We start from the raw sequence: 20,726 nt of genomic DNA, 5'->3' as shown, positions 1-20,726 counted from the left end.
GTTAGCAGTTATTATTATTATCATTATTATTTGACACCGCCTCCGCCGGTGATCTTTTAACGCGCAGTGGTACCATATACACGATAAAATTAAACGTGTATTATAATATCATTGGCCGGACGAAATGCGTTCTATTTTCACTGATGATGATGACGACGATGATGATAATGATTCTTTTTTTATAGACGAATTATCATTATCGTTTATATTATAATAATTAATGACGAGCAGTGATATGGCGCGCGAGGCGTGACACGCCCGACGGCCGAAAACGTTTTCCGTCAAGAAGTGTTTTATAAATGCTTTAATGATTCCATTGTAATACCACGCGGGACCAGATCGAGAACGGGTGACGAAAAATTGCGCGATATTAAATGTGGCGACCGACGGTGGTTTTTTTTATTTCGTTATAAATGCCACAGTATAATTATCCTCCCGACCGACGTCTTGATAAAAACATTTTTTCGTAATCATTATAAACGTTATGGTATTAATGTATTAAACAGGACCCGGTGAAATATATGTTTGCGTAAAACGCGTCGTCTGTATAATATTATGTACCTATAGGAACTACTGAAATTAAATAAATTAAAAGTTAGTTTATCGTTTATTTGCTCGCGAAAACGTTTTAATATATTATGATGCCTGCTATTATTATTCAATGATGTTTAGTTAACTGTCATGTGTTTATTTTATGAAATAAGTATTAATTCATAATCACAAATACATAAACCTTATTTTTGAAACTTTTGTTTCGAGTCTTGTGAAAGTTTGTAATCCACGCATACCAAAATGTTTTAATATTTAATCAAAACTGCAGTAGGTAAACGGTATAGGCGACTGTCGTATTGCAAGACATGACTATATTAAACACTTTGTTGGTGATAATTATAACTGCATTAATTTCTCCTGTACCTATAGTCCTGTTTGTTGAAATAATTTTCACGTACCTCCCCTCTTCTCATTTCCATGTACATTACTATAGCAGTGTAGTAGGTACATAAATTTACAGTAGGTAGTGCAATAAGTATCATAACAATATGCGAAATAAAACGTGACTTCGGTTAGTTATTATTTATATATGTTTTTATTTATTTATCTTGTGACATAATAGGATATATATATATACAGACATACAATAAGAAAGTAACTACTACAATATGTTATACATAAATGTACATAATAATATAATATAATAATAATAATATTATGTTACGGTACAGTGATGTTTGGTAATATTTTATTTTAACATTCGGTGTATAAAAATATACATAAATTAACATTGTTCGGGCGGTTTTGACGTATGGAAATTGTTTTCGATCGGTTTTTGGGCGGCGGGCGGAACAGCTTCAGTCTCCTTCACCGAACATGTCACTAAAATCATTTATGATTGATTAGGGTCTCCGGTGCACGTTGTTTTTGGAGCAAAACGAAGCTTAACGCAATTTCCGCAACTTTATCCCTCTTCGGGACTCAGATATACGTACGTTTATACGCATATATATGTATTATTATTATGCGTGTATAATATTGTTGCGGGAGTGTGTGCTCGTGGATGTGCGTGTGATCGCGTGTATACAGTAGAGGATAACTGTCAATCAAACGCGAACGAAAAGTATGGCAGTGCCGTATACGCGCCCTTCGGCCCCTTTTCGGTCCCATTGTAATGCGACGGCGACGTGTCTTATTGATCACTACCGCTACGGTGGAAGATACGAGTTCGAAACGTCAAAAAGGAAAACCGACATCACGTCAGCTCCGTAAAATCTCAATCCTCTTCGCCCTCCACACATACCCACCAGTCGTACCACTGGCCGACGATCGTCTGGGGTCGTTTGATGTGTAACGTACGCATACACATAATATATATTATGTACAACCGAATTACCTACATGCGGAATGGCTCGGTCGTCGTCGTCATCACTATATGTATATTTTATAATAATATATTTATACTATACCTACGCCGTCGTATCTAACCATATATATATATATATAAATAATATATAAACGTATAAATAGTTTAATACTATACAGAAATAAAGTGTAAAGAGAATGATGAATAGAAAAAAAAAACACGAAAACAATATTATGATACAATAATATCATCAACCCCTTCATAATATTAATTATTATTTTATCGGCAATACTGCTGCGACCGCGCGCGATAATACGCGTCGCCAAGCGCATCTAGACGTCCGTCGTGTTGGCGTTGACAGGTTTGCGGCGGTTCTTGCCGCGGGACGGCCGGTCGTCGATGGTCTTCATGATCTCGTTCTGGATCTGCGCGAACGTCTTGCCCTTGGTCTCGGGCAGGAATCGGTAGATCAACAGGAACGAGACCAGGCACCCGGTGCCGTATATGAAGTAGTTGACGTGTATGCCCCACTGGTCGGTGATGACCTGGTACATCTTGAGGCCGACGAACGATATGACGGTGAGCGTGACGGACGTGATGGCACTGGCCAGGCCGCGGACGTTGGACGGGAACATTTCGCCCTGGAGCGTGGGCAACAGCGGCCCGAGCCCTATGCTGTAGATGACGGCGAACGATCCGATGGCCGTGAACGGTATCCAGGCGCCCAGCGACTCGAACCCGACCCACCGCTTGTAGTAGTACAGCCCGGTGACCAGCTCGAACGCGCCGCACCCGAAACACGAGAACAGCAGCAGCGGCCGGCGGCCCAGCTTGTCCACCAGGTAGCCGGTGACGAACGTGGTGCAGAATATCAGCACGCCAAGCAGCATGGTGAACTGGTCCGGGGACAGCGTCTTGTCTGTGTCAGCGTGCGCGAACGTGGAAGACGCGTACGCCAGCACGGTGGTCATGCCGGACAGCACGTCGGCCGCGGCCACGATTTGAACGATCAGGAACGCCTTGCGGCTGCACCGGGACCCGAACAGGTCGCGCACCGACCCCTTGTCCCGGAGGTCGTCTCGGGCCTCGGCCTTGATGCGCATCAGCTCGCGGACCACCACGTCCGATTCCGCGTCGCCGTGCAGCCACGCCACCGACTCGTGCGCCTTTTTGTCGTCGTCCCGGAGCACATAGTAATACGGCGACTCGGGTATCCACAGGCACGTGCCCAGAAACGCGCACGGCACCAGCAGCGAATAGTATGTGAGGGCGTCGTACGACACGAGTGGCCCGACGCAGTATACGTACAGTATGCCGGCGTTGAGCATGCCGTTGAAGAACGTGCTGAGCGCGCCGCGGATCCCGTCGCCGGCTATCTCGCCGATGTAGATTGGCGCCACCGTGGTTATGATGCCGATGCACGCGCCCTGCAACAGCCGCACCCAGTACAGCACGCCGATCGTGTTGCTCCACAGCACCATCAACCAGCTGACGATGTATAGGGGCCCGGTGAGCAACAGACACGGTTTCCGGCCCACAATGTCCACGAGCAGCCCGAACGGTATCGGCGACAGAAGGTTGCCCAGCTCCAGCATGGCGATCATCCACGACTGTTGTTCGTTGGTGGCGGCCATCGTCAGCCCGCCGTTAGACAGCTTGGCCAGCACCGGCGACGGCCAACCCAACGACGTGCCCGCCATCATCACCGACAGCGACGCTAGAAAAATAAACCCACTTCGATTATTATATAATAACATATTATGAAATATTAACTTTGAAAGGAGCACGAAAATCAGATTGGACTTGTAAATTCTGCCCACGCTAAACTGCGACGATATGCGCATGTACCTACTTAAGTACTCGAAAACAGTGAAATATTCACTAGAAATTTTTCAAAATGTAGGAGATTATGTGATACACTTAAACTTGTGTTCTTATATTAGAACGTAATACAATAAATACATTGTATGAAAGACGCATTCAAAATAATTTCACAACCGTGCGTTACGGAATTATCACTAATGTAAATCTATCACACTTTAGTGTAAATAGTTAATAAACCGTATGCATACAATATTAAAACTGTGCAAGGACGAAAACAAGTAGTTAACTATTAAAAAAATACAATAATATTTTTAAAATAATTTTTGCAAAGCAACTTTTCTAATTTAAAATATTAATTGTATATATTTATAGGAATGAAAATGTGGTCAAGTCTATCATTTATACCACAAGTAAAATAAAAATATGTTAACAGTTATATTATGCATGTTGTATGTATATAGTTAGGTACACTAACTGAATATTTAAAGTATTAATATCTTAAATACATTTTGTATATCACTCATTTTAAATCCAGAATAAAATGTATTAAAATCAACATCATTATAACTTCACAACTCAGGTAATAATAACTAATAACGACTTTTCGAATATAACACTATAAATAGTAAAGTAAATAGTCTTGTGAAGTAAAATCGCAATAAATAAATTATAATAAACATTATATCTGAGAATTTTCGAGATTTCTTACATTTAAATATTTAGCCTAAATAATATCAATTTTTTTTTATGTACGAATATATAGATTTTTCAGAAATATAAATGTTGTTATTATTACAGCTACAGGTACATTTAAAAAAAAAACCAAGAATTACTTGGATTTACCTATTGAGGATGAGAATATTCTCCGGTAATATTATCTGATCATATCAATACGGACGTATCGTACGGGTGTCCTAATATGCTAATAACTAGCTAGATAAAATGGATTTCTCATAGATAATTTTTACTACAGAGTACAGATCAAAATAAAATAATTGACTTTTTCTATTCTAATATTTAATTATATTAAATTATTGTGTTCCGCCAAGATTGTTTCAATGGTAACCTATATATTTTTAAGGATATTTTTTACAAGCTTAAATATTAAATACATAAATGATATTCAATAATAAGTATTAGATACATCTGTAAGTACATTATATGAGATATATAATATATGACGAACAGCTTTCGTACAACGTCGTCAGCTCAATTCAGTAATATACACAACAACATCAAAGAACTGCGAGATTGGTGATTTTATATTATACATATTTTATTATACGACCGCACTTCAACTTTATTCGCTTAGGCCGCGGTTCGACAAAGCAGCAAGAAAATAATATAATAGCCAACTTTTCGTAAAGCTTTGGAGGATTCTGAAGTAAAGAGCACTATTTCTACCTGTTTGAGCTATACATAGATCTCATTTCCTTTGATGTCTGATCCGCATCTTCTCTGATGTATCAACAAGAAAAAAACCGCGTGCGTTTCAATAAAAGATAATACACAAACATTTATGAGTGGTCTAATAACTCCATATATTATAACCACCAAGTTAACCAACATAATCGAATGTGAGATGTACGTTCTACTGAAATATTATTTTTATATCGTAAACAAATGTACTATATCCCACATATAATTTTAATGTTTACAATTTAAGCTTTAAATTCCTACAAATGTCAAATACATAAAAACACAAATAGATTAATGCACTGTCGAACATTTATTAGTTTTTACTGAAAAATATACCCAATATACTTATATATTATTATACACTATACATTTGGCGATTCACTAAATATGTTCACCCATTTTATTCTTTAATAATGCATTTATTCAAATTTTGAATTTGATATTGTTAAGGATACTCTTTTTTTTCAACATTTTAACGATCAGTTTATTTCATGCTTAATTATTAAAATGTATCTACCAAGTAATGAAGATAATAATGGTCTTTAATAGTTAATAATGGTCTTACGTCAAATATAAAGTAGATCTAATTGTAATATTAGGTCTAATAATTACTAATTTTCAAACTTTAATAAATTTTTCAACAAATTAATAATTATTATAATTTTTATATCATTAAAACCTCATATTTTCTAAACCTATTATCCTTAATAGTTAAACTTGAAGTTTATTTACACTAGTTTATTTAGTATTTATTTAAGTTCTGATTTATGTATAAATACAATATATTCTTAAAAAGAATTATCTCCCTCATAAATTACAATAAAAACAGTGGTTCTTATTAAAAAAAATCTGTATCGCTATAGAACACTTTTTTACATTGCATAAAAAAAAAATGGTTCTGAATAATTAACTCAAATTCTGATTTTTGAAATTTTTAAGTTTTCTTAAATTAATAATGAGGTGTAGCATGGTTTTTTATACATTTATAATTGAATAATTTATGTTTGATTTATTATTACTATCATCATATTATACATTATAATGAATATAATAATTTCAATAAATTTAATTATATTATTTATTTGTATACCATATTTTCAATTACAGATGACGTAGAAGACTTAAAATCCAAAAATTTGCACACCAAGTCTTCAGCATAAAGCAGTTATTGAATAATTTATTGGTAAGATATATATGTTTTTAAATGATATAATAAATTATAAAATTATATAAAACTATTTGACTCAATTATTGAATAATGTGTAACAAAATTGAATGTTTTTAAATAATTTAACTAATTTAAGCCATTTTTTTTTTAAATTCTTAGTAATTGTAAAGAAAAGACAAGAAAGAACTAAAAAGTAAAATATAAAGAAGCTAATATTATTAAAAAAAAACAAACATTTTTTCGAGGTGTCTGTCCTCTATATAATTGACATTAAACTAGTTAACTACAATTATGCTGTATATTTATTAACGCTAGTACCTAATAAGTGTATATTATATGATAAAAGTTTGAAATCATAAATATTTTAAAAATTTGAACTAAACAAAAAATGCTGTTACAAAAAATTACAGATTAAAATTTTTTTTGTGGACAGCCATTAGAGTTACTCAACTAAAAAGTATATCATTAATTATTTATACTTACCTACATAGTTATTATAAACAAATATGTATATATTATATTATACTAAATCGATGAAAAAATTTAATTATTTTGAATACATTTTATGATTGATAGCGTTTAAACATATTAATTAATTATTGAAATATAACATCCTGTAACAAATATTTAAATTTTTTATCCTAAGTAGAAATAGATTAATTAGTTGGTAACTATAATTAAATTTTAATAATAAATAAAACAACGAATAACTAATATAAATATATAAAAAAATATGTACATATTTTGTTAATATATATATATTTTATATTATCGAATATTTTACATCCGTAGTATAATATAAATTAAATATGTATCTAATTAATTAAAAGAAGAATAAATCAAGCCGTATTCTATAACAGTTACTGCACTTACACAATAAAAAATAAAATTATTATTCCTATAATTTCACGCTAATGGATTTGTTTAACTGTTTTGTGGTTTAAAATAATGAGCCCAAATTTGCATCACAAGGGAATACAAAATTAATAAATCATAAAATTGAAAATGCATTAACGAGATCTGAACTCTGAGAGTCTGAAGTAAAGAATAACATTTCAATTTTCATTTAACGATACAGCAGTTATTATAATAACAATTGATAGGTAGGTTTTATAATGATTAAAATCTATGCAAAATGAAAGTAAAACAATGTTTAAATAATATATGAAATTATATTTCATTATTATGCTATATTACTACCTAAGTAGATAGGTATGCAGTATAGAATAAATGAGTAATTTGAATTAATAACCTAACCTAACTTTTTCTAAGGTATAACCGTATAAAATATAGGTAAATTTCTCGTAGGGTTTTAAATAAAATATTTTATTCAAACATAAAACTTATACGAATACTATGTTAATTAAAATTAATATGAAAATTGTATACAAGGATAATGATAGAGGTAACGTTAACATAATATTTATGTACTTTTTTAAAAATAAAGTATATTTTCACTGTCTTGGACAATTGGACTACAAAACTTGTATTTCGAGCATAAAAACAATAATTTTATTTAGAGAGAAAACCTAGCTAAATGTAGTTAAGTACCTACAATAAATCGTACTTTATTATTTTATAAACCAGTCAAAAAATAGATAAATATAAAAATATAAATAAAATTGAATAACATTATTATTCATATAAAATTTAAACATTGTGTAAACAAACTAATAAAATAGTTTTGATTTGATATTTTTTTTGACAAAAAGAGTGCTTTTATTTTTTTTAAAGTTTAGCATTTTTATTTTTTATTTGTATATTATACATTCTATAGACTTAAGTTGTACAATCTCCTATTGGCGACAATCCTCTTAATGTTAGAGTACTTAAATTTTTAAATGTTATATATATTTATTTTGTCTTACTCACGATTTATATATGCAATAAATGATGATGATAATGATATAAAAATAAAATATAAAATTTCTTTTAAATAAGGTATAAGATTTTAGTTAAATTGAAAAGTTTTAAAAGTTTCCTTCTTACAGGTTTCTTTTTAGTGTTAGGGAAAGTGTTATCTAGAACAACTATATTTTGCAGTTATTTAGCTTTTGTTTTATTCATGAAAGTAACCTGCAGTCGTATTCGTTATCATATTTCTGTAAACTTAACATGAACATAATAGATTAATTTCACATAATAAATACAATTTACGTTCCCTCTGTGATATTGAATAACCAAAAAGTTAGATGGGTGCGACAGTTCGTGGAATCTTTATGAAAGTGAATCTGATGGAATAGATGTAAAACCCAAACCTTTTTACGTTTATGATATACATCATTGAGACAGAATTCATATACACGAGAAATTTAATGTACTTATAATTACAAGGACGAAATTGTGCACAAAAGTTTAAAAGTTAAGTAAAAGTTTTCCTGTTGAACAATTCGTATAGCAGTGCTGTTGTATGGTTGTCAGTCGAATAATGTTCTTTCTCTAAAATTCGTGAGCTAGATACTTTGTATATGGTAATATAAAAATTAATAAAGGGAATTAAAAATGTTTGACATTAAACTCGTTTATTCGATTAAAGATTATATAAATGTCACTTCATTATGAGAACATAATATCATCAATAACAACAATTGGTCTTAAAGTCTAAAGGTTTACTACAATTACAAATATGTAATGAAAATGTAATCATGAAATAATGTCTAAGATTAGTAAGATTGTTATAATGATGAATTTTATTATTAATATTATGCAAGTTACTGTGTTTATGTCTTTTAACATTTTCAAAACACCTATCCATAACTGAACATAACCAAAAAAAATATATTATTATGTATTTATAGATGATTTGAACGTATTACATCATAATAGGAATGTTTTAAATTTCAAATATCAAAGGAAGAATAAAAAAGATTTATGTTTTTGTAATAATTAAAACATTGAAATTAATTATACAACTAAAACAATAGTTTAATATTTATGACCTTAAATGGCATTTGTATAAAAAGTAATAAATATAAAAAGTTAATAAAAATGTAAATGATATATAATGTAGGTTCCTAGTACCTATAATATAACGTTTTTACACATTAAATTACATTTGTGGCGTATTTTGATAACTTTTCAAGTGGTGATGTGTGCCTACGGAAATTTCTATAAGAAAAATCAATTAATCATCAATAAAAATTATGTATAGGTAGATTCTTAAATAAATTTAACAATATGAAACTGTTCGCAATTTTGAAGTGAAAATAAAAAAAATTCATTAATTTATAACTCAGTAAAATCTTACATAGAAGATCTTTTTTAGGTACTTGTATTTTAGAACTAATTAATTTAATCATATTACCAAATATATGTGTGAACAATGTACAGTTATATTTATAATTTAGTTATTATTTAGTCTTTACGTGGATTTAAATATTTTTAAATATACGTTTTAATTGTTTACATGATATTTAAAATTATTACGATATCGCATTAACTATTAAATTATTAATGATATTATGACACTCGATGATTAAATATAAAAAAAAGGTCAGCGTGTACAAAAACTTGTTGACAATTATTATCGTTTGGTGTTTTTACATAAAGAACAATTGCCTCGTGAATAGCAAAAAGAAAACATAACGCTTTTTTCGCTTCAGAAGTCGTGCAGTAGAAGATTTACGAGTCGACGGGGGGTTTGTCGGATTTACCTGTGAGACTGAAACCAAGCAATATTAACTTTTCGGGAACTTTTTGATTATTTAGCCCATTTTTCACATCCGGTGTTACGAAAACCGCTGTGCCCCGGTACGAAAAACCACTCACTCGGTGTATACAAATATTTATTTATATATATATATATATATATTATATTATAATATACCTAATATACCTATATATAAACGTGTGTATATATATATATATAAGTAGCGTATAGAATGTAACGATTTCCTAATGGAAAAATTCATGACCCACATTTTTCACTTTTGTAAAGCCGACCGTTCGTTTTTACTGAATTTGTATGCGCAGTCGAAACCTGAATAAAGCTATTAGAAAAAAAAATGAGTGAGGGTCAGAAAAACAGCATAAACTTTTGCGGGCCCCTAACCCCTCTGTGTATACTACACACATACATTCGATGTGCAAAGGCGAAAAAATAATCGTCATGAAACCGACATGTGAGAATAAACGTGATAAGAGTTTCGGACGACGACGCGATGCCGTCCTGCAAAGAGAGTGCAAATGATCATTTGACAGCGCGTGTGTTTAAATAAGCGTTTTTCCGCCATACATATAAATATACGGAGGCGCCATGTGTTCCGAACAGTTTAGAAAACGAAGGGATGCTTTTGTGACCGCACTAGCCATTAACTTGTAACGGGTTAATGGAATTTCCCTATATATATATATATATATACGCGCACGACTGTCGCACATACACTACACTCTCGCGAGGGTATGTATATTATACGACCGGGCCAGCCGATGTTTTTCACGACCCGGGACGTAAAAGGGATTTGGAAGTGTGCGTGAGTGAGAGAGGGTGTGTGAGGGAGAATATGAGCGCCCGTGGAGTGGGAGAGAGATTAGAAAAAAAATTTGATTTACGACACGCGCTATAGCTTTTGATATTCACTTCTGGGTCGCATATAATATTATTATATTACGGAATTTGGCGAATCCGTACGGCTGTAGACGAGGTGTATACGAGCGAAACTGGCGTTTATTTTTCACCGAGTATAAACGCGTGCCTGCTAGTTATTGCGTATTTATTATATATTTTAACAAAAGGTATAGTCTTTCTCGACGTCGACTGTAAATTACACGCATATTATTTTATACACGATCAGCGTATACACTATATATGCGTATACCTATCGGGGCCTAATTCATCAATAATATTAAAATATTCTGAACGTTATATTATTATCATAAAATAGACATTTTCTTATCAACCGGTTCTGTGTTCTGTACCGACACAGTATCTGCTAGTAATCACGGATCGATGTATTTTTAATTTTAGTTATATTTTGAAGGGAGTAGCTTTTATTTATAATAGGTGTCTAAATTATTATATATGTACATGGTCCCGTAAATCGCAAACCAGATCCTTGGTATCAAGTAGGTCCACCATATATTATACTCTGAGTGTACCGAATAATTATTAAAAAGTATTAATAGTATTTCATATAAATAGTACTTTTAAACACGAAACACCCCACGCATAAAATACATTCGATAGTACCTCCTGCAGGCTACAGTACTACCTACGCTATTTAAGTTTAAATGTACCTATACTATTAATATGTATAATAATATACTATAAATTAAATTTTCTAGAGTTTAGTATTTGAGTACGGTATAAGTTCATTTTTATTCACTATAAGTACTCTATTCTATTATTACTCACATCATTATATTATATCAAACGCTATTTGAATAACGTTCAATGTACCATGCCAGAGATGTAGTCAACTTTTAATATGACGCATTAAGATCCCCAACCCCAAACACTAAACTTGCTTCGTATTCGAATTTAAACCTTCGTTTTTGTCATTGAAAAACGCAATAGATATGCTATAAAATTCAGTAGAGGTATGTATGAGAAAAATATTAGCATTTCCTACATACTACTTGTGTCCCCCAAAAAGGTATATTTTACAGGTAGTAAATTCAACCAATAACTTGTGACCCATTTTGAGGATGTAAGTCGGCCATATCATTATTATCGATGTTATCTTGCTGTTACTAAAATTCGATAGTTTTTATAACCAATACCATTTTTTTATGTATATTTTAAATTATATATTTGATTTCTTAATATTTAGAGTTTTGTTTATACAATAACATTAATAAAAAAGAAATTACTAAATAAAACATATTGACTAATTTACAGATTAAGTGTTTTTTCAAAATAAGCACAATTTATCTATTAATTAAAAATTGAGGTGAAAGTAGTATATGCACCGTCTGCAGCTTATTAATATTATTCTCGTAGAAATAAATTTGCACTCCTAAAATATAGCACTATAATATATTCTGATAAACGTTTGTCAATCATGAAAATTAACAGAATCTAAATATATCAAGTCAGTTACATTACCTACTGCCTACTATTCAAAATTTATCATATTTTAATTGGATAACATTAGTCGGCAAAATGTTGTAAAATTAAAATCAACAAGAAAAAATCCACCATGGAGATTAACATTAGCTAGCTAAATGATTTTTACTCTAATTAAAAATCATTAAAATGTCCAAACGATATACATAATGTACTTAGATATTAGACACAATACACGAAATACATTTTTGGCACATAATCGTACAATACAAAAACGTTAACATGTGTTATATCTCTTTTAGTATTTTATACTCACGCAATGGTTTAAAATCGAATTTAATTGAATACAATTATTATCTTAATTAATAATAAGCACTGTTCTAATATTACTACAACATTAAAAACTGAGACCGGGCAAAACTGTCCAACATCTATTAATTATTAGTAGCCTTTCAAGCAATCACCTTGAGAATTATAAAGTTATCCTAACAGGTGTTCTATGGTGATACGTTTAAATAATAAATGCTGCAGCCTTTCACAGTAACAAAAACAACCAGTGGCATAATTATGAGGGGGTTTGGGTGTCGTATAACATTTTTATGTTTATATATCCACATACGTTAAGTTTTGAAACATTTTAAAATATTATATTATATCACATATAAGTCACTAATTAAAATTTAAAATCTTTCAAAAATATCATTAAAAATATAGGTTAATTTAAGTTAATTTGATTAAATGTATTTTTTGAGGGGGAAGGGGGATAATACTGTTACAATAAAGTTATTCACAGTGATCGAATTTATGAAAATATATTTTCAATTAAACCTGTAATTTCTTGTTAGGTATACCTTTGATCAATGTAATATCGTATTATTAAATTTTTCACTTGGTCCGTTATACAAATATACAATTCTATAAATTATAAAGTAATTAAAATATAAAAAATGTTTTACTACTATTTAAATATCGGGACATTTAACTCTACTGATTGGGTCGTTGTAATAGCTATTGTTCAAGGTTAGATAGGAATTGATTTTTATTACTTAAATTAAATTTTTTAATTCTTAGAATTTAAATTTAATAACTTGATCATCGATTCATTTACGAATCAGTTGTTGTTATAACGTTATATTTGTATTTTAATTGTATTAGTATTATCATTTGTAATTTTGTTTTAAAAATAATCTTCACAAATTATAATAGTCTTATATGCTTTTATCTAAAGTAAAAGAAAGTTAAATAATATTTAACTATTATACAATCATAATTCTATAGTAATATGCCCAATAATTTTATTTTTAACAATAACTAGACCAAAACTTTGAAAATAGTATTATTTTTTCATGCTTTCTGATTATTATTTCAAACACGTTGTATCTTAGCTTTAGAACAAGAAATATAATAAACTTAAATTCTCTAAATTACAAATTTATATTATACATTCAAATAAATAATTCAATTAGGCGTTAGAAGAATTAGTCAGGTAGACATAGTTTTACAATAATACATAGTACAGATATGTAAATCCGTATTAAATATTAAGAATTTATTTATGCATATTTCCTAATGTAACTAACCAATCAGTATGGTCTATATGTACAGACAACATCAAACAAATTAAAATAATAAAATATAATGAATAAATCGGCATAATAACATATAATATGCGGCATAAACGTAATACAATAATAATAGCGATTGAAGAAAAGAAATCATGAAGTTAAAAAGTGCTAGTTTCAATTATGATAAATTGAAGATAAATTATTGCGAACGCTTGAAGTGTTGTTGTCAACAATTATATGTTTCATAAATAAAATATAAGTCTAGGAAGTTGCAACAATATTGTGAATGAGCGTTATCCATACTCGAAAAATCGACTAACCCTTAGGAATTATTTTAACAAGATGAAAAATATTTTATATCAAATAAGAATTACTACGGTTAAAATTAAAACATAACGTACATTAGCTTTTAATCTCGTTGTTGTTGTATAATTATTAATCCTTTATATATATTTATCGTTTATCTTTTAAATCGACAGTTCAAATTGTATTTTATGTAAAATGAAGACGTATATAACATGTTACACAAATATTAATTATTTTCTTGCAATTATTACGCTCCTCGAAAATAAATTTTTAAAAATTACCATCATTAAGATTATAAATAATTACGATAAAAAGATTAAAATAATAATAATATGATTATGATAGATGCTACAAATAATTAATTCGAAAACGCGAAATGAAAACCATATAACTCGTGTATATATGTATTATGTGTAGATAGGTACGTTAAAATATCCTGATACGAAATCATGTGACTTGAAAGACATCACCGAAAATCGTAAGTCTCTCCTAAGATATTCGTATTATATATTATAATACTGTATTCGTAGCAGTAGACATAGTGTTCGTATTTTATTAAAGTTCCTCCCTCGTGTCGGAGGTATCCGCTGTACGCGATGTTCGTGCATTATAATAATAATATGTGTCACGTGTGATTTAAGTGACGACTTTTGAATTAAATCCACATATACGAACTTTGCGCTAAATCTAAATGGGTTATTTAATTATGCGCAAAGTTTCATTAGTTATTAGTGTACGTGTACAGTCGAGTAACGCCTGAATCATGTAGGTACCTACTCGATGTCTGTAGGTACCTATACCACCTAATGCATAATATAAGACTAATATATTATGATTTACCCCATTACGTTTTTACGAAATTGATACAACCAAATTTTACTTGTTCACGTTACAGTGATAATATTGGGTGCTTGACAGGCGAGGTTGGTTAAAAGGAGAAGTGGAGGGGACGTGGTTGGTTTTTCATGACCTGTGTGTAGTGAAAAAGAAATTCATGAATTTGATACAACCGCAGAGATAGGTAGAGAAAAAACAAATCGATGTAAATAAACGCGATATATAGGTCGTTGTAATAAACGGGATCGCGTGTGATATCGCGGCGACCGATGTACTTCAATTAGCAGCGGAAATCGAAACGGCTACTTCGAATATTGACAGCGACTATTGTCTATTCGTGGAGACTTTAGAGGCGAGAAACCGGAAACCGGAAAACAGATATTCGGCTCGCGCTAACCACGTTAGACGCGGCTGCGACTGCGCGAAATGTACAATATTATCGCCGACATAACACAATATAATATTAATGCAGGTACGCCTCCACAGTAGCGTCGTGCATAATATTATACGCACTTAGACGACGCATCGGACGGACTAAAATAATAACACGCGAGCGATTTTTACATTGAATTAAATTAATATACCTTTATCGCATACGTTATGATTGAGAATGAATTGATGTGTACTCGTCGCACAATAGTGTTACGTTTAGTAAATAGCAATACAACGAATGCACTTCGCACAGTGACGGCGCCAGGACTTTTGCACCAGGTGGATCAGGTTGCGGAGGACTAGATTTTTACTTGATATATATATACATAACAACTACCAATATTAAGCACACCGTTAATTGTGTTATATCTCTAATAAAATATAATCAAAATATTTTGATTTTACAATAAATATTGTATTTTTTTTTTTAAACAATAAACATACGCAGTGAGCATACCATTTTTAATAAAACAATAATATAATGTTACAATATTTTTGTTTTCTCGCGAATCGTGTGATAATTTTAAACGACCGATTGTGATTTACTGTAAAACCGCACAACGTCGAATGAATTCCATCTAAATGTATTTAAATGTTAAGGCGGACTCGCACTTCTGCCGCCGCCACCGAGTCTTTACTCAACGCTACTCGCAATTTCCCAGCGATTTTCATTCACGTCCGATAATAATGTCGTTATAACATAACCGTAACAGCCGTCCGGAACGGACGATAATCTACGAGACGGGCGATGGGTTCAGTTATATTCTATAGAATCGCATCGCCACGCCGCTGTTAACCGGTCATCCACACGTCCGGCGCATATATACTTACCGACGAACGCTGCCACGTACTGCCGGCCGACGGGCTTGTTGAAGAACCCGCCGATCATAGCGGCCAGCCGGGGCGAGGACTGCTGCGGCTGCGGTGCTCGGCGGCACGTCCGGGCCGGCGGCGATGGTGCGGCACCGTCCGCGTCGGCGGCGGCCGCGTCACATGTTCGGGACGACGCCAATGCTTACGGGTTCGGTCGCAACGGTAGTCCAACGACGGGAGATCGACGCGATTCGCTGTGCTGCGGACGCGGACAGTCGGAGTCGGCGGCGGCGCGGATGGATATTATAATATATTATATTATACAGAAGAATAGGGACGGACGGACGCGCGACACTGCCCGAAGACGGACTGAAAAGCGATTGTCGCCCGACGCGCCTGTCTCACGTGTATATAGACGACCGAGCGCGCTCGATCGCGAGTTGGTGTGTGTATGGCGTGTGCGTGTGTGTGCGCGTGACCGCGATACGACGCTGTATAGACGCGTATTACAGAGCGATGTGCCGATGTGCACACGGCCGACGACAATGCCTATATAATGTAATACAGTGTCACGATATTGCGCGCGTGTGTGCACTACACGGGTGGTATATTATAATATTATATAGTAATTATATCGCGTCGTCGTATATGTATATTATTATGTTTTATTGTAATGGCACGTCGTTACGCGTATTGATATCGGTCGCGGCGGGGTGACGGCTATACGGTTACACGTATTGTTATACGTATTATAATATTATTATTATTATGTCGTCGGCCGCGGTGGAGTCGATGATGGGCGCGGTCAGACGGCAGCGGTGGCGGCAATGATTTTTATTTTTCGTGACGTTTATCACTCGGAACAGCGCGCGTTAGGCCAAATAATAGATACTCGTGCGATACGCATTTATATATGACACGAGATTTATACTCGCGAGAGCAGGCAGAACCGGTCGACGGAGCTGTGAAGTCGGTACGAGCACATAAATTATTATGTCATTCGCGACTTTGGACTTTTAGGGTACAGAGATCGTGTAGGTACATGACCGACGAAAAGTTGAAAACCATTTTGGACAATAATACCGATTTATCGACTTGATTTTCGAAACCGACGACGGGTTCGGGTTTTGTTTTTTATACGTTATTGCCCGTGCACGGCTATTGGATAAACACTTTTATTGTTTAATTTTGAAATTCGTTTGTGATGAGTCTTTGAATTGAGAACTGTACATTCTGTGACAAGTATCTATTTGCAGACTAAGATCGTACATTTTGATATAATCTTACCATAATTTCTAACTCTATATAACACCAGTAGGTATATATACGTTTTGATCAAAAACTGTAGTCATTTAGTTTGTTCTTATATTTAACGGTAGGCATCTGTATAATTAATGTACGAGCTACTTTGTACTGCGTGTAATATAAATTGTGCACAATTGTCTATCTATTTAATTTTATTAATCGGGCCTTCGAAGAATACGCAACACCGGAACTCAAACATGGAACCGAAACATCGGACACACCTGTATGATAATCTCAAAGGTCCCACCCAACGACCAGAGCTCATCCGCATAAATACTACAGCACGATACGTCGATACGTATACACTATAAACTCGATAATAACGTTGCAAAGGTGTACCATGTGCACGTGTAATTATCCACCAGGCAGCATCATCGGGAGTTCACGGATTTTGTATTATGTTAATATATTATTGGGTGAATAGCGAGAAAATATAATAACAATTTTTCTTAAAATGCATCATAGTTTAATTAAAATTTTACATATTATTTTCTTTTACTCTTTCAAGCTATCCCTAAATTAACGTGAACGCTTGTAAAGTGTATTCTCGTGAAAGCGGTGACAAATAAAAATTATATTTACGATTGACTGAAGAAAAGACTGTAACAACAGCATCACCATTGAGAAAAGAGTCACTTTGAAAGAACCGATTCAAATAGGTTTCAAAGAGAAACAGTTTAGGTTATAAATAATTGAAAATAACAAAAATAAAACAACTTTTCAATTAACATTATTCTATTAATAATACATTTATTTTATTTGTGATATGAAAAGTGAGGATGAGGGATACCTAAAAAATATAAAGGATACGTATACTTTAATACCTATTACATCAGTACAAGATTTAAATAAGAATTTTTTTTCTAACTTATAAATGAAAAAAATTGAATAAATATGTACATATATTATATTTATAATATTATTAATACATATTGTTATAACAATTAAATAACAGTTTGTGAATAATATATTAAATAACGCAATAATATTTTCTCCCCACAAGATTTTCTGAGTTAATTTTTTTGTGAAGCATTATGTATAAGGTGCAATAAATTAATAATACTTATTATTGTCGCTGAAATATAATTTTACAAAAATCATAAAAATACAGTTTTTTAATTCTGAGAATTTCGTTCAAAATGTTACTATAAATATCACTGTACAAAATAAAACGATGATTACTAATATTACTAATTACATATATTATATTTACATAATATTTGTTGTTATATATAGGTAATAACGCTGGATAAAATATGATAAGAGTTTAATATCTTTTTATTCTAAAGAAAACCGTAATTATTTGATTACTGGTTAGTCACCAGTGTTGAATTAATTTGACAAAAAAAAAATGAGATAAGAGTTTTTTTTGTACAAAAATAAAATAAGTAACTACTTATTCACATTTATCAGTGTTCATAATCGTCTTTCACCCCATTATGTTGAGAATTTGAGACCACAATTTAATAGGTATACTAACACACTGATATAATTGTAAACCTATTGTAGTATTCATTTGTTCTGTGATCGTAAGGGAATGGATTATTTGAATACACTTTAGGCGTGATGTGATTTGATTCCTCATTTACGTAAGATCACTTAAACACGAACAAAGTAATTATAATTAGAGTTCCGCGATTTATGAAAATTACAATATTATGTTCCTCCATGTTGCAAATCCGCAAACACGGTAAAGTCAACAGTTTTATAATTGTCTACTATTTTTTTTTTAAATTTATCTTATCTTAACCAAGATTTTATGCTTTGTATGCATTTTATGAACATTCTGCACTCATATCAGAGTCATATAGCCATTGATAAGATGGATATAGTGTAAAGAAAAATTAATCTGTGCAATTATTGCGATTACTATATAAATATGTTAGATCGTTAGATGGCTATGTTTTGTCGTTAAGTGTTTATTATGATGTTAATTTAGTACAGTTCTAATATTTTATGCATGCAGTAAAAATGCTTAATATATACAAATTATTGATATTATGTCTATGTGGATATTATTTATTTTATTTCCCCATTAATTTATCTTCTTTCATAATCCCCAATTCGAATATAATTATATAAAAAATAAGCCACGAGGCCATTAATATCTATTGCTAATTCATACCCTACCTTTAAAATTTAAAATTATTATTTTTTATTAAAATGGTTTTGAAATGTATGTACTTTTACTACTCTTGTATAAGTTTGTTATTATTACTATTATTGCTATTGTTATTTTAATCTAATTTATATAATATATAATATATGGTATATAATACCATTCTGGTTAATAGGGTTCAGCCCAATAAATATAATATGGATGTATGAGTATCAGAGTACATGTACACATAAAAATGAATTCATTAATAATACATGTATGTAATAATATGGAACAATATTATGAAACATAATATCTGGATAAATAATATTGGTAGGTATACTTTATAGTCATATATCATGTTCAAATAGCATCCCAGCGATAACATTAATATAAGCGACCAATAATTTACTAGATAACATTAAACTATGTGTAATCATTTAATTACACTATATTATGTCATATTTTAATTTTTGATAAAATCGATTTAACTTATTTAATAATGATTCATTTATTTAACAATTAAACATTAAAATACGTAAGATTTCTGATCTAAAAATGTAGAATATCTGAATATTTATTTATTTTAAAATATACTGCAGAGTTAGACCTTTAAATATCTGCTTGATTATTTAAAGATTTTACCAATTTTTTAAAAAACATTACTTAATTTTCTTGTTGTTTTACGTATGATCTTGTACTATGTATTTAATTGTAACAGCTATACGTCAAAACTCTTTTGTTTTTACAAAGATTTGAGTTAACTAATAGATGGGACAAAACTTATAATATGTATAGCTAGAATTCCAGAGTTTTTTTTTATTTCTGTTAATAACAATGAATGTTTAATAGAGATATTTTATATCATATAGATATTTATAATTTTATTAACATTATTAAATATTAATTATTCTATGACTTCAACTAACAAAATGAATAATACACGAATCATAAGCTATAAGAGCTAAGCCATTAATACAAATCATAACTTATTAATAGAGATATTAGTTATTCGTAATGTTCTAATAATATGTTAAAATATTAATTGTTTGATCATAGTATTATGTAATTATAATTTTAAATAATTTTTCGTA

General features: G+C 31.4%; 2 protein-coding genes across 2 annotated transcripts in view; one reads left to right on the top strand and one right to left on the bottom strand.

The window, feature by feature from the left end:
• LOC132920369 (uncharacterized) overlaps nt 1-20,726 on the top strand; it is a 202,870-nt gene that overhangs the window by 48,995 nt on the left and 133,149 nt on the right. The window contains 1 exon segment of the mRNA XM_060982710.1: nt 6,209-6,284. The gene's annotated coding sequence lies outside the window, so the exon portion shown is untranslated.
• On the bottom strand, nt 1,064-16,794 carry LOC132920374 (facilitated trehalose transporter Tret1-like). Its single transcript, XM_060982723.1, has 2 exons — nt 16,248-16,794; nt 1,064-3,575 (listed from the first exon to the last, which is right to left on the bottom strand). Exons 1-2 carry the CDS (start codon nt 16,303-16,305, stop codon nt 2,191-2,193), a joined length of 1,443 nt encoding a protein of 480 aa, XP_060838706.1. The 5' UTR covers nt 16,306-16,794; the 3' UTR covers nt 1,064-2,190.

This window comes from Rhopalosiphum padi, chromosome 1 (assembly GCF_020882245.1).
Source record: "Rhopalosiphum padi isolate XX-2018 chromosome 1, ASM2088224v1, whole genome shotgun sequence".
Lineage (NCBI taxonomy): Eukaryota > Metazoa > Arthropoda > Insecta > Hemiptera > Aphididae > Rhopalosiphum > Rhopalosiphum padi.
This window is presented reverse-complemented; position numbering and strand designations above follow the sequence as displayed.

Bases quoted from the DNA above. Each gene is read 5' to 3' on its own strand.
- LOC132920374 (XM_060982723.1), bottom strand. From the start codon at position 16,305: ATGATCGGCGGGTTCTTCAACAAGCCCGTCGGCCGGCAGTACGTGGCA. The intron at 3,576-16,247 runs GTAAGTATATAT...TTATTTTTCTAG, and splicing joins GTACGTGGCAGCGTTCGTCG to CGTCGCTGTCGGTGATGATG.